Consider the following 26002-nt stretch of genomic DNA (forward strand, 5'->3'; position numbering starts at 1 on the left):
TTGCAACTTATGAGTATACGCTGTGAAGCATATACTGGCTGGGCAGTTGCTCTGCCCCCCCCACATCACAGAAGGGCCCCCAAATCGAATAGAAAGTTTGTTATTATAAAAATTTAAATCTCTCCAAAAGGTTCGCTTTTTCATTACTGAAGTAGTGAAGCAGAGGGGGCTCCCAAAAAAGTTTTTGCGCTGGGCTCCAGTTAGGCTAAGTCGGGCTCTGCTTGTAGTTTCAAGTTCAATGAGTCTAATGAATCGAAAATATCTGATAGAAAAATCAATACAACTTGAACACTTCGCTTTCGGAATTCCATATACTGTTTGATTTTGAATTTCCGAAACTGAATCACTTCATCTTTCAAATAATCTTGCAAACATATTTCCTTTAGAAGGCCCGCGTATTTGTGTATGAATTAACAGTGTTTTATGTTCCCAAATCTTCACAAAAGGCCATAAAAAGTCGAATATTTAAAGCATTTTTTTAACATGACTGATAATTTGGGTACATAATTTTAAGACATCATTGAGTTCGTTTGGAACTGTTTCAGTTGCCAAGGCTTCATGGTGAATAGCAGTAAGATTGGGATATTTTTCTTTGACAATTTGTATGAATCGTGAACGAGATCCAAGCACTGACAGAGTGTCGTCTGTGCATACTCCTGTCAGTTTTCCCATGACATTTCATATTTGCAAAAGAATTCGGAGATTGTTACCATTATATGAATTGCTTTTGAAGTAATCGTTAAGTCTGTAGAAAACAGCATTTCGTCTTTAATTGCTTCATTTTTGCATTTTCGATCGAAAAATAACAGCTAACATTATTTTGCAACGTCTGTACTCTCGTCCAACGTAATGAATCTTGGTACATGTGAAATAATAAAAACACGAAAAACTGAAAACTGATTGTTCAACTCGGATGTATCTACTACAAGCACATTAAGAAATTCCATGAGAAACTGATAACAAATGTATTAATGCATATGATTATGTCATAAATGATGAAAGCAATGTTAATCTTTCAGGGGAAATTCTGAATATTAATATAACTTAACGGGTGGAAGTATTAGTTCTCTACTTGCCTTCTGCTAAAGTTTGTTTTGCTATGTAGATATTTTTGCTACTTAGATATTTGTGTCTTGTGAAATCGCTTTAGGACTTTTAAAAGGGTTTTAATCGAAGAACATTCTGTGAACTGATCAAATCACTGATCACTTTCTCATTAGTCATTCCATTGAGACTTCAGTCACGTTTGACAAAACGTAGGGAGTTTAGGGAAAATTGAAAGTATTATCGGGAAAAAGTTAGTTAAATTATCTGGCAACAGTGTTTTACTTTTGGTTCTTTTAGTTACTTCCGAGACGTGGCCGGTAACATAGAGAATAATGGCACACGGTGCGAAGGAAAACATGCGAGCTCCGCAACATAATTCATTATGGCATAATTTAGGAGGTTATAGTTTATTGAAATTTACAATTTTAGTCTTAGCCTATATCTTAGGATTCAGCACGAGACTGTTTGCAGTAATTCGTTTTGAATCTATCATACATGAATTTGATCCATGGTAAGCTGCATATTTTATAGCAGGCGTGTTCTTTCAAACGTTAATTGTTTGTGCCGGTTCTTTCTTCTTCTTAAATTAGACAATCTGAGCGATTGTTAATGTTATATCCCCTGAAATAGCAATCTAATCTATACATATTCAACGTTTTCTTTGTGTAATTCAGAAAATTATATATTCAAATTATAACGAAAAGTTTATTTTGGTGTAATCAAGCATTCTATTAGTATCTAAGCAATCATTATTATTAAGTGTTTCATATGTTAAAATTTCTGCATGTAATTATTTATTTTCGTTCAAGCGAGCTTTTGTCGCTAAATAATTTTATATTGATCGGTATATTGTTTGTTCTAAGAAACCAAAAATATTTGCGTTTTTTGAATTGGTGTCAGTTACTCAGCAACAAGCTTAAAAAAGGGGGGAGCGATAAATATTGTAAAATAGTAGCTGCTTAATTTCAGTTGTATTTGTAAAAACTTCTGAAAATTCAGTTCATGATACATGATCAGCTTTCAGTAAAGTTTATAAAGACTCTGTAATTAAAATATGCTGTGATATGAATCATATACGAATAAACCAAGTGAATTTATGGTTGGTTAATGCTTTTTTCAGCCTAAGGGAAGTCCTACCTGAAAGATTCTGTATTGTTTTCCTTTGATAATAACTTATATGTGCAAGCATGCATGTAATGTATTAATATATGAAATGTAAGAAGATGCTTTCAATAATTCCAGTGAGCTAAAGATTAACTGAAAATTATGAAACTTACCAGTCATCTTATATTTATACATGTGTGGTAGAAGCAATTTTTTGAAGAAATTTGCCTGATAGCTTCCGTTTGTTTCTCTAGGGTGAATGTATTCTGCATAAGAAATTTTAAAGCAATGGTTTTTCATGTTTTATTTAGAGAAATGATGAAAAGTGGAATGTGTTTTAGTCCACTACATGGTAAATAAATTTTTGCTAAGCTTGTCATTGATGAGCATGGAGGAATGGAACAAAAGTCTTAGGAGAGGAAAATATCATTGTGCCAAGAAATGAGCTACAGCGCCTTTTTCACAGTAGCCAATAACATTTGTATCATAATTAAAGGGCATGAATGAAATTACTTATAATTTTTTATATCCTATTTACAGGGTAATAATTTTTATTGGATCAATTGTTTTTCTGTTTATCATCGTAAGTAAGCATTCAGTATATTCTCAACCACGTTGAATAAATCAAACACATTGTGCCTCAGTATCTCAAGATTTACAGTGTGTCTGTTCTTATAAAATGGTTGCATTAAAGAAGCTTCACATGTGAAAAACATCAACTGTAAGTTCCGAAGGAGAAAAACTGATCAAAGTTAAAAAAAGTGGGAACACCTTTTTTTCTTCCTGATTTTAAGAGCCAAACAAAGAGGCACAATCAGGCAGAAAAAATTAGCTGGAATGTTAAGTCCTAATAAGTTTGAACAATGTGAGGAATATAGTATATGCTATACCAACAACATTTTGAGATAAAATGCTAAAAAAGCTCAAACTGAAATTTTGGCTTTATTAAAAGAAAATTTCATTGTTCTTTAGCCTCTTTCTCATTGCTGTGTTTTCTATTTTTGATAACCGAAAAATTTTTACGAGTGCTATTTTAAAAAAATCTGCTGTTATTTATTGCCAGTGTAAATACACTCATGTTATGAAATATAAACAGCCATCTGCAAAATGAATTTAAGTTGGAACATATGATGGCTAATCTTTGGAATATGGTAACAGGTAGTTTAACGACATTTTGGTAAGGCGATAAAGGTTATTAGCTAGGACTTTAGCAGTGTACATGGATAAAGTCAAGAGTGTGCACAATGCCATTTTTGTGCGATTCTGGGATTTTTTTAAAGTAAAAATAGGTCGACGTGTACATGGATGATACTGCGTATGTGCAATTCTTAAAAATGCAGTAAGCAGTTTGCGATTCTGCACTTTCTCCCAATTTCGCAACTAATCTTCGTCATGATTAAGCACTTTTGTTCCATAAAAGTTCTAGCATAAGTGTAATTCGGCTAGCAAATTGTTGGAAAAAAATGCTGAGTTAAAAAAAAAAAAAATGCCTTTACTTCGTGAAAACAAAATGGCATCCAAACAAAAACTAGCAGGTTGCTGTAGCAGGGTTGGTCGCCGAAAAATCGCCAAGGTACCATAATTCAAACATTAACCCATATGATGTCTGAAAAGTTCTATAGACAAATAAATGCTTGACACATGGCACAAAATTTTTAAATTAATTGACCATAGAAATGTAAAATTGTTATTAAAAAGCAATGGAATATGCACCCAAAGGTAAAAATTTGTTTAAAGCAAAAACTTTCTCTAGATTCATGATCTTTGTTGATTATAAAAGAAGAATGCTGGCACAGGAAAACCTAAATAATAAAATAAATTCACTTCTTCAATCGATGTATGCAATAAATATTCTGTATTTTTATTAAAAAGGTATCTTGTATTTATCTATGGAAAAAATTCCATTAAATTTGCCATGCTGAATTTTCTGAAGATCAAAATAACGTTTATTTATATTATAAATTAAATACATATTGCAGGTGTGTATACGCAGTCTAAAATTGTGGGAATGCTACTGTATCATTAAAACTGATTTTGGTATGAATTAAATTTTAACTTATTCAAAACACCTTTTAATAATTTTTTGTTTTGTTTTGTTCTAGGTTCAATTATAGAGCTACACATTATATGGTAAAACATGGCTTTTATAATTTCCTAAATTGGTTTGACGATAGAGCATGGTACCCTTTAGGACGCATTGTAGGCGGAACAGTAAGTTATTTTATCTTTATAACAATTTGTCAAACATTTTTTCTTCATTAAACTATTATATTTGTAATAAGAAAAATCCACTGCGTGCAAGGGGCCAAATATACAAGCTTACAAATTTGGTAATGGTACTCTGTTTTGGTTCTTGTGCCCCCCCCCATTGGTTGAATAGCTAAAAACCATGAAACATTAGTACTTTCTCCTAGCATTTATGACTATTGCTTGTGCAGGCTGGCTCTGTGAGGCTTTAGTGGCTTCTTCCATATGTGAAATAAGAGCTAGCCAGTTTTTTCTTAAAAAACTTCAGTGAATGCTTCTGTGTTTTTATCATATCAAATGATCCATTTAATTCTAATCAGTGGAATGTGTTGTCCGCATGGCTATTTTAATAGTTTTGCAGATAAAAGTATATTTACCCTTACCCCTTGGCAAAAATTGACGCTTTTTCACGGTACATGGATACCGAGTTGGTGTAATTCTTTGAATTGTTATTTTGGCTTTGTAGCAGCGATTTTAGCGCTAAAATTCTACACAAGCCAAAATAACAAGTCAAAGAATTGCACAAACTGTATCCATGTACTGCCGAAAACATCGCGGTTGATCTTTACAATATGGTAACTGGTAGTTTGGCGACATTTTGGAGGCGATAAAGGTTACTACCTGGCACTTTGGTAATAATGTGAGCAGTACTCAGTTCTGATTGCGCATTATTTTGTGTGAGGGAAATGAGAGATCATGGGATATGTCATGTGATATTAATGGACGAATTACGGTTCTTTAATCGGAAAAGGGGGGAAGTCGGGAAAAAATCTGGAAATTTTGTATTTGGCTTTATTCTGTGTTGTGTGAAACAGTGTTCGTGAATTTTTGGATCCCATGGCCGTAACTAAAGTGAATTCGAAATGGGTATTTATGTATGTATTAATTTAATGTATGTGCTCATTTATATTTTAAGTAGTGTTTTTGAATTTAATTATATTTTAATTAAATAATAGTTATTTTGTGAATTTTATGTTTGTAGGAATTTGGTATACGTTTTAGTTGAAGTAAACGTGCATGGAAATAATTTAAATATCTGACAATAAGTATTTGTAATGGTTGCGGTATGAATTCGTTGGTGACGTGTATAATGTAATAGATGATTTAGAGGTAAAAGTTTTTGGATATTTTATTTATTTTATATGTGGAAATGTTCATATTTGGAAAGGGTAAATACTTTTACGCGATCAGGTAATTTCATATATGTTCTTTTTACCGGGTTTAAAGATTGAGAAAATTGTCATGTATTTTCGTGAAATTTTTCTAATTTATGAGAAAAAAGCAGTGTACATGGATATAGTGAAGAGTGTGCGCAATGCCATTTTTGTGCAATTCTGGGATGTTTTTTTAAGTAAAAATAAGTCGGCGTGTACAAGGTTTTTGTGTATGTGTTATTTTGAAAAACGCGTAAGGAGTATGGTATTTTCCCCAATTTTGCAGTGAATATTTGTCATGATTAAGCAGTTTTGTTAGATAAAATTTCTATGGCGGCGGGGAAAAAAAATAGAGGGTTGCCATAGGAGAGTTCGTTGCCAAATTTTCGCCAAAAAATTGCCAAGTTACCATAATGTAAAGATCAACCAACATCGCCAAATTTCGCCAAGGGGTACCTGTAAATATACTTTAACCAACAGTTTTTATTTCTTCAATATGGATGACACACAGAATTTCTTAACAGCATCCAAAATCTATTTAAAATATCTAAACTAGAATCTGTATACTGCCATCACCACATTAATTCACAAAATTAAAAAAGAAAAGTATCCCTGAGACTGTCGGTAGCATTTCTTTCGAAAATCCCTTTTTATTACATCCCATTATACCTTCCATACTGTTGATATGAGCTCTGGTTTCAAAATCCTTAAGTCTCACTGCATAATTTACTGACAGGTAAACGAAGCCATTTAAATCTTCATTTACACACCAGTCATACAATGTTTTCTTTCCCAATCATTCCAAAATATTCAGAAACTTCAGGTTAATTATACCACTAGCTGGCATTTTACATTGTAAAGCAGAAAATAAGTAACTAACCAACATCCATACCTAAGTAAGGCCTTACAAATATTGGTACTATTCCGTTTTGAGGACTGTAAAATATTGCAGCGAAAATGTTTGCGCAAAAGCGCCAAATCTAGCAAACGCGCCCATTTAAACAGCGCCAAATCTAGCGCACATGCTGATTTCAATTGCGTAAGTTTAGATAGTTCTATATTTCTTAAGATGCCATTGAAATACTAGTTTAATTTTTAAATTCTCTTTTGATATCCTATGGATTTAACAACTTGGGAATTGTTTTAAGAATTGCACATACTCTGTATCCATGTACACATCGACCTATTTTCACTTTAAAAAAAAATCCCAGAATTGCACAAAATGGCACTGCGCACACCCTTGACTTTTTTATCTATGTACGCATCGACTTATTTTCACTCTAAAATTAAAAGAAAAGTGACAAAATTCCAATTGTTTTTAACCCTTGTAAAAAGCGCCAAACAAATAAGTGGGCGATGCTGCACTTTGTCAACGAAAAAGCATTCATTATAGAAAATTATCTTTGAACAACCAACGAGATGAAATTATGCTTTAGCGATAACTCGGTAGCGAAATAGTGATGCAGGAATCCATTCAGTTATGTTTAGCTTTTTTTTATATAAATTAGAATAATGATCTGAAATAGTTTACTCTTATGCTTCCATTCAGTAATGTTTAGCCTTTTTTATATAAATTATAATAATAAAAAAGTATTATATGAAATTAATCTTTCATCTAAATTAAAACAATAATCCTTAGATAGTTATTTACTATTAAACTTCCTTTCTTGCGTTAGGGTTGCCGCAATTATTTTTGGCAGCACTGACATCAAAAATAGTTTGGTGAATTTTGACGGTCCTCAAAACCGAATAGTACCCAAATATTTTCCCATTAGTCAAAATGGCTAATCTTTGGAATATGGTAACAGGTAGTTTGGCGACATTTTGGTAAGGCGATAAAGGTTACTAGCTAGAACTTTAGCAGTGTACATGGATATAGTCAAGAGTGTGCGCAATGCCATTTTTGTGCAATTCTGGGATGTTTTTTTAAGTGAAAATAGGTCGACGTGTACATGGATGATACCGTGTATGTGCAATTTGTAAAAACGCAGCAAGCAGTGGGCGATTCTGCACTTTGTCCTAATTTCGCTCCTAATCTTCGTCATGATTAAGCACTTTTGTTCCATAAAAGTTCTAGCATAAGCGTAATTCGGCTAGCAGGTTGTTCGGAAAAAATGTTGAGTAAAAAAAAAAAAGCCCTTACTTTGTGAAAACAAAATGGCGTCCAAACAAAAACTAGCAGTTTGCTGTAGCAGGGTTGGCCGCCAAATTTTCGTCAAAAAATCGCCAAGTTACCATAATCTAAAGATTAAATGTCAAAATCACCGCAATCATGCATTACAACCAATTACGTCATAGCAGGGTTTCCATAACATTCAACTACCCAGGTTTCCATAAATGAAACAACTTGGCGATAAAACAAAGGGTACCCTAAAATATAGATTAACTCACATTTGGCTTGCGACATCCGAAAACCTTCATATTCACAGCTATAATCTTCATCAACCATGAAATATGGTAGATGGCCATAAATTATAGCAAACGTTTTTAAAAGTATCTGGAGACACATCCTTCTACGATCTTGCGATGCTTTACACAGCAGATTTTATGCTAAAATATTAAAAAAATTCTTGCCATTATTCAAGAAATTTAACACTAATTTAAAAATGCTACTTAATATTTGCCTTTCAGCTCGTGCAGTATTCTGATATCCACAGGTTGAATGATGAGGGTGCGGTTTGGTGCAAAGTAAGATATGGATACATTATCTTTCACTAAAATCTTAATTGAAGTACAAGCTAAACAGTCTTCTACAATTGCGTCATCAGGTAAGCCAAACGAATTCAAATTTTGCTGAGCCACGGGTATGAAAGGATTTTTAAACCAATCATTCATTAACACTTGTGTCATCCATGCTGTTGTATTGGCACACTGTATAACAGGGAAAATCTTTACTCCTTCAAATGCTCATGGTCATGTATTTTTTGTGATTATAATAAGTTTACACTTGGGTGCTTCTGCAGTATTTGCACATGCCAAAATTGTTAGTCACGCTTTAGAATATTTGACACTAGTTAGAATCTTTTCTGTAGAGGTCAACAAGGTATTTCGTGGTATGTATTTTAGGAAAGACCAGTTTTATCAGTGCTGTAAATTTGTTCTGGAGATAACTTTCACTGTTAATGAGTTCATCTGCATATAGTTCATCACCTTCAGTATCAGCTGAAACTTTTTCACCTGAAATTTTTAATTGCCTTATAGCATGGCGATTTTAAAATTTGGTTATCCAACCTGTCGAATATGTGCACTAAGTTTTTAAGTTCACTTCTTCGTGAAGTATTTTGCCTTGAGCCATTAGCATTGGAACCGTCAATGGCACGCCTTCATAGCAACGCTGTCTGACCCATTCAATCATCACTTTCAGCATAACACATAATTTTTCTGTTATTTATTGCGAGAGGAGTGTCAGAATCCACAAAAAATTCAGAAAGTTACTTTTTTCTGTTATGCCATATTCTTTCCAATGCCATACGCGTTGCACAATTTTGAGATGGATATACCTTTATCAATTTTTTCCAGCAATTCCACTTTTTGTTTAATGGAGATCAAGACATGCTTTTGCTTTGTAGGTCCTGTTGCAACTCCAGCAATAGAAACTCTTTTTAACATAATCAAAAGTTAAAACTTTAATTTTCATGAAACTGGCTATAATAGTAACAGCATGCAAAAAATAATAAGCTGGATCAAATCAGAAAGTTTAAGAACAGCACAATCTGCTATATGAAATTCCTTAAAATCAGTAAAGTATGACTTTAGCCTAGCTTAATAGCGTCCGGTATACATTATTGGTTATGTATCATGAGATTTGCGATGAATGACAAGTTGTTCCGCTAAATTTTGTCTTGCTTCCTATCGCACACTGAAACAATTAAGTCTGAATTGTATTAATTGAGTTATTTGTTATACTTATGTCTATTTCTTGCACATGTTTTAAGGCTGAATCTTGAATAAATAAATTTCCCCATATACTTAAGGCTTATCAAGGGCCGGTGCTAGATATCTTACTGCCAGCCTCTGCAGGTCCTAAATTCTTCTACCACGTGCCTCCCTAAGTTCTGAATTTTTGCCACCTGTAAATTTTGAGCCCCAGTGCTTTCCCTTAATTCTAAAAATTTTGTTACTTGGTGTTTCTCTAAATTAAAAAAAAAAAGTTGTCTTCTTTAAATTCTGCTGCCCAGAGCGACCATACCAGCTGTGGTGCTACTTCTGGGTGTATGTGAATAACAAATAAGTTATTCTTAATTAAAAAATAGGACTAAATGTAATCTTTTGGCCTATAAGTGTCATTAATAAAATAAATTTTTAGCATATGAAACGAAATTTTTGTTAAATTTTTCCTCGTCAACGTTTCTTAGCACATTTAACAAATCTGTAATCATCGCCAAACGTAATGCCAACATTAAAAGCTACCATACTCTTTGTTATTCAGTTACTAATAAAAAAAATTGTGTAGACATTGCTGCATGAGTCATTACTCAAGTTGTCGTGTGTTGATAAACATGCGGTGATGAAAGTAAAATATATTAAATAATGATTGGCCAGGTTGGCGTCAGCGATATAAAATATTAGTAAGTGTAAAATCAATGAAGTTTCTCTGTAAAATGTTTCAGTTTTGAGACCAAGCAGATATGCAGCTACAGTACAAAGTCCGAGATCCGGAGTCCGATATTTGAAATTATCCACAATCCTGATGTTAAAAACCGCCAACAACTTTTTTTTAATGCTTTACACATGCGTATTTGATTCCCCCCCCCCCATAAATAAAACATGTGGAGAGTCTCAATTCTTAATTTCCCTTTGGCACTAAACAAATACCTCGTTATTTAAGAAACAATAATTTAGCATAAATTTGTGTGATGAATAATTTGGCTCCCTAGCTGCATATTTGCTTGACATACATGACAAACCGAAACATTCTAGATAGAAACATCGTTGATTTTACACCTACTAATATTTTGTATCTCTGACACCAACTTGGTGAATTATTATATTTTGCTTTCATCGCCGCATGTTTTTTAATACATGACAATTTGAATAATGACTCTTGCAGCGATGTCGAAAAATTTTTAGTATTAATAATTTAATAAATAAAGAGTGTGGTAATCTTTTATGTTGATGTTCCGCTTGGCAATGAATTCAGATTTAAAATTACCTATTATGTATAGGAATATGATCCTAAGCATATAGCCTTAAATATTAGAAAACGCAAAAAAATATGCTAAGAAAATGCACTAAGAAATACTGACGATTGAAAATTTAACAAAAATTTCTTTCCATGTGCTAAAAATAGATTTTGTTAATGATACTCATAGGATAAAAGATAAGATTACATTTAGTGCTATTTGAATTAAGAATAACTGATTTGTTTTTCACATAAACCCAGAACCGGCTCGAGAGCTCGTATGGCGACACTGGCGGGGCAGAATTTAAGGAAGATAAGTTTTTTGGAATTTAGAGAAGCACCGAGCAACAAAATTAAGGGATGAAAATATTTTTGAAATTTAGGAAAAGCAATGAGAGTGTAAATGTTAGCACAAAAAAGCAACTTAAACAACTTACATTATAAGAAATGTTTAATAAAGTCAACAAATAAACATTAAGCTTTTTTAAAAAGTTTTATTACCCTTTAGATCATAAATGCTTCACTATTTCATAAATCAGGATTTCATATTCTAAATTTTATAATTTCTACATTGCCATCTTAAGAGTTTTAAACTGATGATCTAATATCAGGGAAAATTGTAAATCTGGAATCGGCAAAGTCCTGACGAATCTAGATCTCAGACTTTTTACTGTACAAAGCCAAATTATTGAGCACAAATTTTTTTTTCTAAAATTATTGTTTTGTTAATAATGAGGTATTTTATTTAATGCTGAAGTGAAATTAAGAATCCGACTCTTTACATAATTTATTATGAGCGGATTAAAAAAAAATCAAATGTGCATGCGTAAAGCATACAACAAGAAAAAAATTTTCCTTACTAAAAAGGGGGTTGTTGATGGCTTTAAGGTCTGGATATTGGATGTCTGGATCACTCACATTGTACTGTATGTATCGTTCCCCCCCCCAGGTTGACTCAGGCGAATGCCTGGGAAGTACTGGTTAGGATCTGTACCTAGGCAGTCTCAACCACGGGGGCATAACAAAAGACTATAAAAGGCCTGAGGGCTCTCGGGACAGTGTAAGGCTCGGCAGGGACCGTACTGGTACTGCCTTGTCTGCCCTTGCTCTGTGGGATCGTTACATGGAGATTGTTCCAAGGGCGGGGCGGTGGTATTAATCCTGTTTGGCACCCTCGAGGTTGCATTAGGTCAGGAGCCGTCTCGCTCCAACAGCGTTGTATGTATCATTTGGCAATAAATTTTAAACCTAGTAGACAGATTGTGCATTAGTGCTTCCAGTTGACATCAAATATTTTACAGACTGTCTACCATAAGAAAAGCTCTCGCCAGTTAGTCTGCAGCTGTCTATTGCCGTAGAAACGAGCTTTGACCTATTTTCTGAAGGGGTGTCTTGAAGATTTACTTTTCAGTTTGCCATCTTGGCACATTTAAAAATGAAATGGCAACCATTGGTTCACCCCTATCTGAAATACATTAGTCCTGTTGCTATAGTGACCGCCACCTGCCATACACTATGGTGGGAACTGTTCTTCTCGTAGATAGACTGATTGAAAATTGCATACTGTCAGGAAGCTAAACTATAATGATCTGTTCAAAGCTAGTTCTATAATTCTGTTCTTAACTAATCATTAAAAACTGCTGTAAAATAGAAAAATATGCAGTGATCCACATTTATTTTTAGACACTTGTATCACTGAAATTTTATTTGCATAGATCTTGTTCTAAGTATTGAAACCTTGATTTAAATTTTTTCGAATTCTTCCCCCCTCCCTCCAGTTTAAGCCTTGCTTGTTGTAAAATAAATATAATAAAAATATTCCTTGTAATAAAGTAATTTATTCAAAAAGTGTTAATTGGTAGTTCTCATAATAATTTATACACCTTAAAGTTTTGTCGAAATGTTTTTGACATTCTGCCGATGAACTCAAATTTGGACGATATTCCAATCCAACACCAAAAAATCTGAGATTCACCCAATAAAAAATCAAACAAAACCCAATAATGAATGGTATAAAACTAGCAGTATATATAAAAATATTAGTTGAATGCATACCAGAGTACATGAAAAGTGTAATTTTAGCTAAAGAATATCGAACAAAATGTTGAATGTTCTTTATTTTTATGTTTTTATTAAATGTAAACTGTTTATTCAAAATATCTGAATATTAATGTGAATTCATTTCAGTACTTTTTGAATAAATTATTTTATTTACCAAAAATGTTTTGAATGATTTTTTTTAAAACAAACAGGTTTTTTTTTTTTTTTTATGTGATTGATAGTATTTGTGAAAGAAAAATAATTTGTATAATATTTAATAACTGATATTTGCAAATAAAATTGAGCACAGGTGCCCCAAGACAAATGTGAGCCACTGTAAATTCTTTCTAATTATCTGCACTCCCGCTGAAAATTTGCAGACATGTTGGTGGCTTATTTTTTGGGAAGCTAATATGTGAAAGCCAACAGCCCTTTTCAAAATGACAGCATACTAAGAATTCCATACCAGAGCAAACAGTCAGTAAAATTAAAAAAAGCAAAAAAGATTGACAACAAAACAAAATCTCTGAAAACTGGTAGTTTAACCTGGCTTTGCTTCCAGGCGAATGGGCTGCATGAGCAGTTTTGTGGTTTTCTCCGTGTGTAACATAGATGCGAGCCAGTTTCCCTTAAAAAGTCCCTCATCAAAGGCATCTATCCTCTTAAACAGATAGCCGTAGTGTGCTTGACCATAACCACATAAATCAAACCAAGCCTTTTCCCAGAAAGCTTTCATTTTTTTGCACTGTTCCTTCCTTGTATACTGTGATCTATTTTTGCTTAATGTCAGAGAATTTTAAAAACTTGGCATTGTACAGCTTTAGCATTGAGCATTAGCCAAAAGTGATGTGTTATGTGCATACGTGGGTTGACACATACATGCCATTTGGTGATATCCGTTGGTTGCAGCATAATAATTTTGCCATAATACTGCTGTGCCTTGTAAATACTTTTCTGAAATTTTTCGGTGGGGGTGCAGATAATCAGAAAGTACGAAAATATGTATAGCAATAGTTTAATAATTATAAAAAGATAAATGTTCTTCATTTTATGTAATTTTTTACTTTTGATAGAAAATGAGAATAGATATTTTATATACATGCATAAAGGGGAGTATCTCGCATTCATTTTGCCCATGTTTAAACTGATGCGTGTATATTCAGCTTTTCATTTTATTGTTTTTATAGGTTTATCCTGGTTTGATGATTACATCTGGGACAATTCACTATCTTTTAAGTTTATTAAATATTACTGTGCATATTAGGGACATCTGTGTTTTCCTTGCACCAATGATCAGGTATGTTTTAACTTAAAATCTTTATATCTTGCATGTTTTTCAGTTTTGAAGCTTTGTAACCATGCAACTTTTTTTTTGTACTAGATCATTTGTCACCAAATGTTTTTGGGTGATGGCAGGGTTGCCACACCACCTGGAAAACCAGAAAAAGTCGGGGAATTCGAAAATTGACCAAAAAAGTCTGGGAAAAATCAAGGAATTAAAATATTTTGGTCAAAATCTTGAAAAGTCGGGGAATATCGCACGACAATCTCCCTCAAAAAAGCGAGTTCTGCGCCAGTAAATCAGTTTCCTGTTACGCTGTTAGAAAGTGGAGGAGAAAATTCGCCAAAGGATTTGCCGACGAGAATTTTCCCCTCCACGATATGTACACAAAATTGAAGAACACGTTAAGAAGAAATGTTTTCTTTGACTTTTCGCAGTAATTTAAACTCGGATTTTCATCCATTTTTTTTTTCACTCAAAATAACTACTCCAAGAATGAATTTACTTGAATGAAAAAATATTTTCTTTTCCTTTAAAGTTTAAAGAAATTTAAAATGATATTCGTTTTATGAACTCTTGATAAACGTGACTTTCAAACTTCGACCCTGGCTTTGAGCTTTGGCGACAAATATTTCAGGCATGGCCAGTTGTTTCCCTCTACGTTGGGACGAAGGCATTCCTGTTGCAGAGAAGTTTTCCTTCTTAATGATACATATTCTTTGTATAAAACAAAATCGATTTAATCCTAGTATACGGTGCACACGGGATTTGGCGACATTATGATGAGCACTAAACGGGTCATTTTGGTGTTGGCGATAATTTTCAAAATTGTGCCAAGGCGGCAGTGTAAACTAGAATTTTAATAAGTGCTTTATTTGTCGTTTTGCAGCAAAATATATATAAAAAAAAATAGTAAGCAGTCTTAAAGGCTAACCATTTAATATAACTATATTCGCCAAAATATTGTTGATTATTATAATTCAATTTTTAAGTAATTAACATTATTTTGATGTTATTTGTACCATTTAATGTGGCTTCTTCCTCTAAATTTATTTATTATTATTTAATAATACTTCCAAATTTCAGGTAATTTTCTCTGGCATAATCCTGAAACTAATTCTAGCAGTATGATGACGTACTATTATGAAATTTAATGCACATATTTTTTGCTTATGTATTTTTTGCTAAATAAATATGAAATATCTGAATTTATTAAAAAATATCATTAAATATACTTCTGTCTTTTGTTTAGCTGCAAAATTTCTGAAAAAAAACAACATTTTTTAATCCACATTGGGCATATCTGGATCTAATCTCAGTCTTCAGTGGAGAAAACAACAATTATAGCTATAATAGTAATTCTTTGGGGATCATATTATATATATATTATATGCATCATGTGTAATTGGCAAATTTTTGTATTTTCAAGTGGTACCATAATTAATTTACCTCTCAGCACAACCTACACCCATTACGCGGTTAGACTGGAATTTTCTTAAAACACACCTGGAAAAGTCGGGGGAATTTCATTCTCCTGTTTGAGTGGCACCCCTGTGATGGGTATTAAAGTTATGGTGCCTAGTATGTTTATTGTTATCTGATATATATATTCTTTTCTTGAAGATTTTAGTTTGGTTATACAGTACAAAGTCCGTAATCCGGACATCCATTATTCGGAATGATCTATAATCCGGACCTCAAAGCCACAAACTTTATGCATGTGCGTAAAGAATATGCATACATTACGCATGTGCACATTGAAAGAAATGTTTAATAAAGTAAACAAATAAATAATCTTTTTTTTGTGTGTGTGAAATTTGATACCCTTTAGATCATAATTGCTCTTTATTTCATAAATTATGGTTTCATGTTTTTAATTGTATAATTTTTGCATGCCATCTTGCCAGATTTAAATTGATGATCTTTACTCCGGAAAAACCCTTAATCCAAAATCAGCGAAGTCCCGACGAGTCTGGATTACAGACTTTGTACTGTACCTGTATTATCGATTCATTACTATGAATTTGTTATTTATGTGTAAATAAAGTTGACATGGTTGTGTAGACATCCAGGAAGTGATCTTCCTTATTAGTGATCTTTTATTCAGTATGCAATTTATTGTTATGTTTAATGTTCTTAAGTGATTTTTGCGTGTTTATATGTAGTACAAGACATAGTTCTGTTGTTTGTTTCTTGTCAATATTTTTTTTTTTCGAATTTTTATAATTAAATGCATGCTGACATACTATTCCAGAATATTTTGCAGTTATATTCTTTCTATAATTTTTATATGGGTTATTGCCGTGTATATGTTCAGTTGACCATGCATACTACTCAGAATGAGAAGTAAATTTTGAATAGTAATAAATAATGAAGAGTAATAATAATTAAATAATGAAGAGTAAATTTTGTATGAACGAAAAGAATTTAGGAAAAGGATGCAATAGAAGAGTGCAGATATGCAGCCAGTGGAGCTAGAGGAGGAGCATAGAAAGGGACCATATGTATAACTATTTTCGAAGAAAGTAATAAATTTATTGTATTCAAAATTATGCGTTATATTTTTCTATGGCAACTATAATCTGTTTGTTAAAAATGCTTATTTGGAGGATGAAGGTTTGTACTTCTTTCTATTAATCAGTAACTGTAGTTTAGTAGTCTAGGCATATACATTGTTTATAGCCATAAACTACAAGGTATTATATTACATTGTAAAGCATGGAGAAGAATACTCAGCACTTAATTTCTAAAATTAGAAGTGCAGGAGGCCTATAGATTGGATTATTTAATTATGGCAAAGCACACGAGGGCTATCTGCCTAAAGGGAGGGATGCCTTTGTGGAGGACTTTCTAAAGGAAACTGGCTCGTATGCACGTTACACATGGGGAAAACCACGAAAACGCCCGTGCAGCCAGCCCATTCATGGGATTCGAACCTCAAAGGAGGCCTATAGAAGACTGTGAGGAACAAAAGAAAAAATAAATCGATAAAATAACTAAAAATTAAAATAATTGAATATTTAAATTTAAAGAAAGGAAGAGAAATGTAATAAATTACTATTAAATTAATTTTAAATGGTTAAATAAAAAATTATCAGAGCTGGTCTTATTTGGGTCTTCGGCTAGAATTACAATTCCACTCAGAAGCTACAAAGGTAAGGTGGAAAGATCTCGGCTTGACAATGAAAAACTGCGACTCTCAGTTTAAAAATTATTTTATTTTTCTACATAATCTCCGTTGATTTCAGCACACTTGGTCCAGCATTTCTTCCAACATCAGTATTCCATCCCGGAAGTGAGAATCTGGAAGGTTTTGAAAATATTCATCTACGACCCTCTCATTTTCTTCATTGGATATGAAGTGCTTCCCAGCAACAAATTTCTGTAAGTTTGGGAACAGATGGAAGTCTGAGGGTCCCAAATCAGCAGAACGGAGGGATAGCCGAGCAAATCGTACTCCACATTCAGCAGTTTTTCTATCGTTAATGTACCCTTGTGCACAGGTGCACTGTCCTGGCGGAAGATGATTTTTTTCTTCTTGAAGCCAGGCCTTTTCTCGCGAATTTCGGCATCCATCTGGTCAAGAAGGTTAGAGTAATATTCACCTGTAATTGTTCTGCCCTTTGCAAGGTAATCAATTAAAAAGTTACCTTTTGCATCCCAAAATACACTGGCCATGACCTTTCACGCAATGTGATCGACTTTGCTTTCTTTGGTGTCGAACCACTGGCTTCCACCCTTTGCTTGGACTACTGTTTCATTTCTGACATTAACAGGGATCCTTTTCACATCCAAAAATGCACTGACCATGACTTTTCTAGAGATGTGATCGACTTTGCTTGCTTTGGCACCAAACCACCGGCTTCCATTACTATTTGGACTGCTGTTTCATTTCTGGTGTGTAGTGGTGGATCCATGCCTCATCCATGGTGACAAATCACCACACAAAATTAGTCGGATCCCTACTGAATTATCCAAAGATTGCTGCAAAAATTGTTTGCGCATTTGCTTTTGATCGGCATTCAGCAAGTGCAGCACCCATCTTGTGCAGAGCTTTTGCATTCCTAATTCTTTGTGCAAGATGTTTCGCACCCTTTCTTCCGATATCCACATAGCTTCAGCTATCTCATTCACATGTCGTCCAACATGATATCATGCACTTTTTGTATGGTTTCCAGTGTGGTTGCAGTTTTTGGCTGTTCTCCACGTGAGTCATCTTCGAGGGATGTGCAACCACATTTTTAGTTCAACTGCCCACTTTTTAATGATTGACTTGGAAGGAGCAAAGTCCCTGTAAACTTCTGTCAACTGTGGATGAATTTCCTTAGGGGCTAATCCTTCCAAAACAAGTAATTTTATAACTGCACAGCATTCAAGTTTATCCTTTTTAACAAATAATATACAAGACATCTACTGCTAAAATTTGGGTAAACAAACTACTTGAGAGAACAAGTTGAAACTGGTCATATGAACTAATGACACAGTCACCCAGGCAGAAAAATAAAATTTTGCTGATTGGAGCGCTATCTCTGGATCAAGCCGAGAACCTTTCACCTTACCCTCATAAGAAGTAGCTCAACCGATCTCCATCTTGCGTATGATGCACTATTTCAAGGGATGCCAGATATAAAAGCCATTCCTTTTTTGCAGCATATCAATGAAAAAAAGATAAAACAAGTAAAGCGCCACTAAGGGAAATATTGACAATTCTAGAAACAATATGAGGATATGGAAGGAAATTTTAATGTAAAAAAAGGTAGCTTTAAAAATAAAGGGGAAAGAGTTCGAGACTTTCTGATTGCGATGCCCTGTCAATATTAGTCTAACAGTCAAGAAGAAATTTTTCCTGAATATGATCAAATGACGTGAGAATAAACGTAATACTTCTCCATCGAAGTGGCAGCAATTGTCTCCCCGTTTGGTTACATCATTCAGAAAGTCTGCAGTAGAAAGTAACTAGCGTGGATCGTGCACGACCAGGGTATCACTTTTAGTACTTTCAGGAGCACAAAATTTACCTGCTCTCATAAATTCATTGCGCATCCTGGAGGGTAACCCTTTGATATATGATTAGGGGCTTTTCTGCCCTTAAAAGTCTCAAACTTTGTGCAAGTTTTGAGTGTGAGGGAAAAACACTTCTGAATTCAGAAGTTAGAATCGACTTTTAAGGCATTTTTACTATTAAAAAATTATCTGCTAAAATTGCAGTTAACTTGCATAAAAAGAGTGTCAAAGCCCTTCTATTTAGGGCTCCAGGTGCAATTTAAGCTCTGAGGAACTCTATTAAGAAAACAGAATCATGAAATCAATTCAAGGGAAGTTCTGTTTGGTGGAATCATTTGCTTCTGAGCTTCATATTAGTAACTGAGGAATTACGGATGCTACATTCAAGTCTTTTTATCTCGTAATACTTTTGTGTTGGTTTGAATTTTTTGGCCTGTTGTACTAATTTTATACCATTGTAGAGACAGTACATAAATTCTTCTGCTTATTAATGTGTTTATTATATAGACTTGAACCCTGTAGTGTTTGATGACTTTCATCTGTTGAGCTTAAGCTCTGTGCTGAATGTTGCATGCCTCCGACCTGGGCTTTTGTTAGGGCTTTTGCCCCCTATTGCAATCACTGCAGGCCATAATTCTGCTGCTATAGATGCCTGTGTAAATTCAAAAAGATCTTCCCATTCCTAAATTCTGCCATCTAATACCTCTAAATTCTGCCCATGTCGAGCGTGCTAATGTTACACCAAGAAGGCATGCAAAAAGGATGGAAAAAATACCTTATATACTTCCCCTTTTAAAGAGCGACTGGGGTTTAGGGGACCCAATCGCTAATTCCTGGTGGTGAAGAATCATCAGCCACCAACTTTTAGTTCAGGCGCCACTGTAGAGTCATTAGGATTTTTGAAGTAGGGAAACATGAAGAATGAGCAATGTCTTCGATGGTACTCCAACATGGACCTCTGGAATATGTGTCATTTGTGCTACCGTTACACCACGAAGGCATGCAGAAAGGAGAGTGGAAATGCCTTATATTTAATGTATGAACTTAATTTGCATTGTAAGCTAAATAAATTAGTCAGATGTGAGACTGTTGGTTAAAACACAGATGCTATAGTAAGGTTTAAACCAGTAGTCTCAAAAGTGTAGTCTCCAAAGCAATTTAAATGGCCTTTGAATAAATTTTTTGTAAATTATTTCGCATTATTATCATAAGAATTTAAAGGAAGAGTTGAAGATATAAATGATTTCGAGTCCTATTTTTACTGCCAAGAATGAATGTGAGTAATGCCTCTTAACAAACTTTTCAGGTATGAAAAGTTTTCAACGTCAGATCAACTTTCATTTTCGTGAATGGGACTTTTAAAATAACTCCAAAAATCAAGCCACATACTTACATCACCAAAACATTTGTTTTTTTATAAGTTTCAGCATCTTAACAGTATTTCTTGCGCAGATAGCGAATGAATCATTAACCTCATTAGGTTTGAACTCATAATAAAATCGTTATTTCCTGAAAGCTTTTTTAATCATTTAGAAGTCCCACACTTCCATATTATTATCTTAATAATTCTGTGAAGTTTAATTTCTAATTCAAGTTCTTCTTTACTTAATAGATTTTCAATAACTGTTCAAGTAGTTCATCCAACGATTCTGAAACTGATAGAGGATCTTTTATAGCATTTTCATTTTTTTTTAACAGTTTAGTTGTTGAAGAACATATTGTTATTCTTTACTTTGTATGATATACTAATTCAAGCTCCATAGAACAAAAAATAATAATAATAATTCTCACTTACCCTCAAAATGAAAGCTTGGTGCGTCTTACTTCGTGCCCAACGTTTGTGGCAACAGAATGTTTTATTCTTTTAGAGCTTCTCGTTGTGGGTTGGCTTAACAGTTGTAATCCACATGAGCCATACATGAAGCTTGCATTCATGCATACCCCCCCCCCCAAAAATTGAGATAAGCAATTTTTCTCATTGCAGGCTGGCAACTTCCTTTTTTTCAAATCAAACATAAATAAAACATTCTCAGTACAGAGTTCCATCTGCATAAAATTCTCTGCAGCAGATTATGTGCATTGGTCTTTGTTTTTGCCAAAATTGAAAATCTCACTTAGAATGCCTTGATACATATTGATACTTTTTGTTTTTTGCTTATTATAATTTTTTTAAAGAAAATTCATTGCAAATTTTAAAGTGTCAGATTGTATTGTGATAAATTTAAATCAGTCTAAGAAAGTGCTTTATCTATAAGAAATTAAAATTCACATGAAGAATTAAAAAATTATTCATTAAAATTCACATTCTATAAGAAATTAAAACTCATAAACTAATCAAATAGCTATGCAAACGTGTATAATTTTAAGAATTAGACACTTTTGCAGATATGATCATTTATGTTCCATTAGATATACTTTTTGTAAAAAGTGGTGTAATTTTAGGAATAAGAGGTAAATATTTTGTAAAATATCTTCAGTTGTTGTTAAATTATATCTTTCTACCACGCAGTGGATTAACAGCATTGTCAACATATTTCTTAACAAAGGAGTTATGGTCTGTTGGAGCTGGCCTGTTTTCTGCCTGTTTTATTTGTATTGGTAAGCTTTATTTTTTATTGACATTATTTTAATATGCAGAGTAATAATAAATTGGTTCTTTTATTTTCACTTACATCATTCTTTGTTTTTACATGCTCAATTTTGTATTTTTTTAGTGCCTGGCTATATTAGCCGTTCGGTTGCAGGAAGCTATGACAATGAAGGTATTGCCATATTTGCTTTGATGTGTACATACTACTTGTGGGTACGTATTTTCTAATGTTGAGCTTTCTATTATGTTTTTGTTTGTTAAATGATTTAAACCACTTTGTTAAGGCTATCTTAAAATGAGTTTTTTGGGGGGGGGAGGGGAAAGCAGCATTTTTGAGTTTAACATGACAGATTTTTCTCATGGAAGATTTGCATTCCTTTCTTGCTTACTCTCTTTATAAGTAAAAATCAAAGTTCCAGAATTTCGCAGATTCCAGATTTTAGTACATCAATTTAATTCTGTAAGGTGACATGTAAAAATTATCAAACTGTAAATAAGAAATAGTTGTTTGTGAAATAATTAAACATTTATGACTGTGAAGGAATGAAAAATTACAGAAACTTAATATTTGTTTTATTAAATATTACGAGGGTTGGAACTTTAATAGTGGCAACTATTTATTTACAAGGAATACAAAAGTGATTCATGTCACCATGTTTTACAGTCCTTCAGTATAGTCGCCAGCATTGTATACAACCCGTTTCCAACGATGTGGAAGTCGCAGAATACCTGTAGCAGCGCCTGTTTTGTTGATAGTTTGAATGGACCGGTCTACTGCCGCAAGAATCTCAGGAACAGTTTGGAAGCGAGTCCCACGAAGTGGTTCCTTCATCTTAGGAATTAAGTCATAGTCACAAGGGCTTAGATCTGGAGAGTGTGGTGGATGGTAAAGCACTTCCCAGCCCCATCGCTTGAACAAATCAGTCACAGCTTGCACAGTATGCGGCTGAGCATTGTCATGCAAAATGAGAGGTGCGTTCTGCAGAAAGTGTCGCCATTTTTTCCCTCAAAGCTGGTCGGAGATTGTGCTCCAAAAATGAGCAGTAATACTGCGCAGTGACGGTCTGCTGTGGGGGAACGGTATGCGTTAGGATGACACCATCACAGTTGTACACGAGAATCACCATAACTTTCACATTGCTGGGGTTCTGACGAAATTTCGAACATCGTGGTGACCCGTGATGACGCCATTCGTTTGATTATCATTTCAGTTCTGCCTGGTACAATCGGGCCCAAGTCTCATCCAGCGTAATGATACGCCATAAAAAAGCATCTCCTTCATGCTCATAGCACTCCAGGTGGATTCGGGCAGCATCGTATCGTAGCCATTTCTGCATTTCCGTCAATTGATGTGGAACCCATCGTGAAGCAATTTTTCTCATGGACAGGCATTCCTTCATAATGTGCAGCACAGTCGTATGCGCTAATCCTGTTTGTCCGGCCAGCTGACGAATCGTTTGTCGGCGATCACTGTCCATTAGTGCGGCAACAGCTTGCACGTCTGCATCACTGACACTCGGACGACCTGGCCGCAGCATGTCTGCCACGTTTTGGCGTCCTTCATTGAATGCTTTCACCCATCTTGCTACGGTTCTGTAAGGCAATGCAGATTCCCCGCAAGCCTCTTGAAGCCCTTGATAACACTGTCGTGCTGTACGACCTCTGGCACATTAAATTTTTATCCAACATCGTTGTTCTTGTTTTGAAAACATCTTGACAACACTTACTTTAGACCGCGAGCTAATACAAGGATCCGTTCTTCGCGTCACTCCGCATGCGCGTGACATAGGCAGAACGAGTCTTTTTGCTGAGAGGTAAGGTAGGTGTGTAGTTCACGTGTGGTATACGCGATATTCTTTGGTTTTGTTGTGTAGCGTTTTTTCAGCTGCGTTGCCACTATTAAAGTTCCAACCCTCGTACTTTCTATACAAGTTGTTTTTTGTGCTAATAGTTTTTCTTTAATTTTATAGATAGCCTTAAGATTTTGTTCATTTACGAAGTTCTATTGTTCAAGTCCTATAATTGTCATGCCAACCATTAAATACATTTTCAGACATGTGCTCCTATGATCTTGCACAGCACAATTTATTGTAAAATATTTCAAATATTCTTGCGCAATCTTACCAGTGCTCAGAAAAATTTAACATTTTAAAAGAACTACCTTATATCTGAATTTTAGTGCACACAGTACTCTAATATGTATTGAGTGGATAATGAATGTACAGTCTGGAGGAAAGAATAAAATGGAGATGTTATCTTTCAAGTCAAATACGAGCCAAACAGTTGTAAATCAGCCGATCTGGATAATTTTTGCATAATCTTGCCAAACCTTGGGTATGAAATGGCATTCAAACCATTCGTTAATGTTTGTGCTATGCATACTTTTTAAATTTAGATGATGAGGGAAATATTTACTGCCGTACTAAATCTTTACTTACTTTTAATCTTTACTTAGCGTGTATATATATATATATATATATTTTTTTTTTTAAAGTAAAAGAAAGATTACGCTTGGGCATTTCTGCAGCATCCACAGATGCCAGAATCATTAGTCTCACTTTGAAATCCTTGAAACTAGTCTGGTACTTTTTTTGCAGAGATTGCCAAAGTATTTCAGTTCATAAATTGCCAGAAGATGCCTGTTTCATCTTGTTAGAAATGTGTTTCGGAGAAAACATTTCACAACCATTTAAGGGCCAAAGTGTGGTTTGTGGCTAAGAATACAGCATCAATATATTGCCATTAGCCAGAATGTGATGTGAACCTGGAAAAAATTCAGTCATTTGGCTTTGAACCTGTGTAGAATTACCAGTATTCTATGGCTTTATTGACTTCTTTTGAGGCAGGAGGAAAAGAACAACAAATATGAAATGCCATAAAATTACCAGATGTCAGAAATTTTTCCCAGGGTTTTTAAGAATTAGTATAATATTAATATAAAATAATATTCTTATGTATTAATATAAAAATGATAAATGAAAAAACTATGAACCATTAATTTAAAAATTTTTTTTTACATTTGAATTTAAAAGATTTTTGTAAGAGTAACAGGTGAAAAATATAATCGAATGTCAACAATATTTTGGTCTTTTTTTATCTGTTTAATTTAGGCACAATTCTGTTATCAGGACCATATAAAACTGCAGCAAAAATGCCAGATCTAGCTGCCTGTGTTAGTTAATATTTTTCTAAATGTGTGTGAATTTGGATTGCATGTAAATTTAAATAGTTCTACATTTTCAAGTTGCTATTGAAATACTGATTTAATTTTTTAATTCTTTGATAACGCTATGGATCTAATAATTCAGGTCTTGCCCAAGGATGAAAAGTCTGCAGTAGAATTTTTTCAATGAAAAGGCATCATTCGTGATAGAAAATCATGCTTTATCAATAACTCAACAACAAAATGTTGCAGTAGAGAATCCTGTAATGAGAAAAAAGGATTAAGAGCACAAAATTAGTTATGATCGAAAATCTCTTCCCTGCCTTTCAGCAGGAGGTTCATCTATTTTTGGGGTCAGGAGATGTGTATTAATTGTGAACTACATTTCAAGATAAACACAATACGACTGTAGACTGAAATAGTTATATGTGGGAGGTGCATGCCTGAGCTTTTAATTGCTCAGCTTTGTTGAAAATCGACGGATGTGACAAGACTGTTGAAGTAAATAAAAGCTTTTTCACTCAAAGAAAGAAATCATATTCTTCTGCCACATTGGTTTTTTGTTGGATTATGCAGGGAATCAAATGGATATTTTTCAGTCAGTGTTCCAAATCAGTCGGAAAATAAAACTGTATTTGATGTCATTAAGCCAAATATCACAGAAGGAAGCATTTTTTTGGGTCTGTGAAAACCATGTAAGTCAGATGAATTTCGAGATGCCGACTTTGAGCATTTTATTGTTAACCACAAGTATGAAAGCCCATGGACCCATCGTGGTCCCAAAAGTGGGTGTCATACACAAATGATAGAGCGGTTGTGGGGCAGTGCTACATGATGTGATAAATGTATCAAGGTAAGGTAAGGTAAATTTGGCTGTCCTGCTTCATGAACTTAATCACATTACAGGTTCACTCCCCCTTGGCACTGCTCAACAGCACCTCAATTTTTATTTTGTCTGAATTTATATGGAGATGTATACAAAAATAGGTACTTTTTCATTTTGTCAGCATCAGCGATAAGTTGCCAATAATGGTACAACTGATGCCAAACGGAATATCCCCGCTGGTAACCTTTTACGCCTCATTTTCAAAACAAGTCGCAGCCATTTCTTATCAGATTGAGTTTTTTTCAATAATGGCATAAAATTACATAGAATTTTTACCAGATAGCTCAATTTTATGCTTTAAGACTATTCGTGGTAATTAAGTCAATTAGGAAGCAATCACACCACTCACCCAAAGGTGAAAAT

The 26002-nt window shown here is 34.0% G+C and overlaps 1 protein-coding gene across 1 annotated transcript in view; it reads left to right on the plus strand.

Moving 5' to 3' along the window:
* The first annotated feature begins 1351 nt into the window (after positions 1 to 1351).
* Positions 1352 to 26002, plus strand: part of Stt3B (catalytic subunit 3B of the oligosaccharyltransferase complex) — a 74942-nt gene continuing 50291 nt past the window's right edge. The window contains exons 1-5 of the mRNA XM_035367955.2: positions 1352 to 1558; positions 4254 to 4362; positions 13902 to 14011; positions 21510 to 21598; positions 21715 to 21803. Of these exons, the coding sequence (XP_035223846.1) occupies positions 1380 to 1558; positions 4254 to 4362; positions 13902 to 14011; positions 21510 to 21598; positions 21715 to 21803 (576 nt within the window). The 5' untranslated portion in view covers positions 1352 to 1379. The remainder of the gene's footprint in view (positions 1559 to 4253; positions 4363 to 13901; positions 14012 to 21509; positions 21599 to 21714; positions 21804 to 26002) is intronic.

Source organism: Stegodyphus dumicola, chromosome X1 (genome assembly GCF_044657685.1).
Source record: "Stegodyphus dumicola isolate Sdum_Otavi_A_Nest chromosome X1, ASM4465768v1".
NCBI lineage: Eukaryota > Metazoa > Arthropoda > Arachnida > Araneae > Eresidae > Stegodyphus > Stegodyphus dumicola.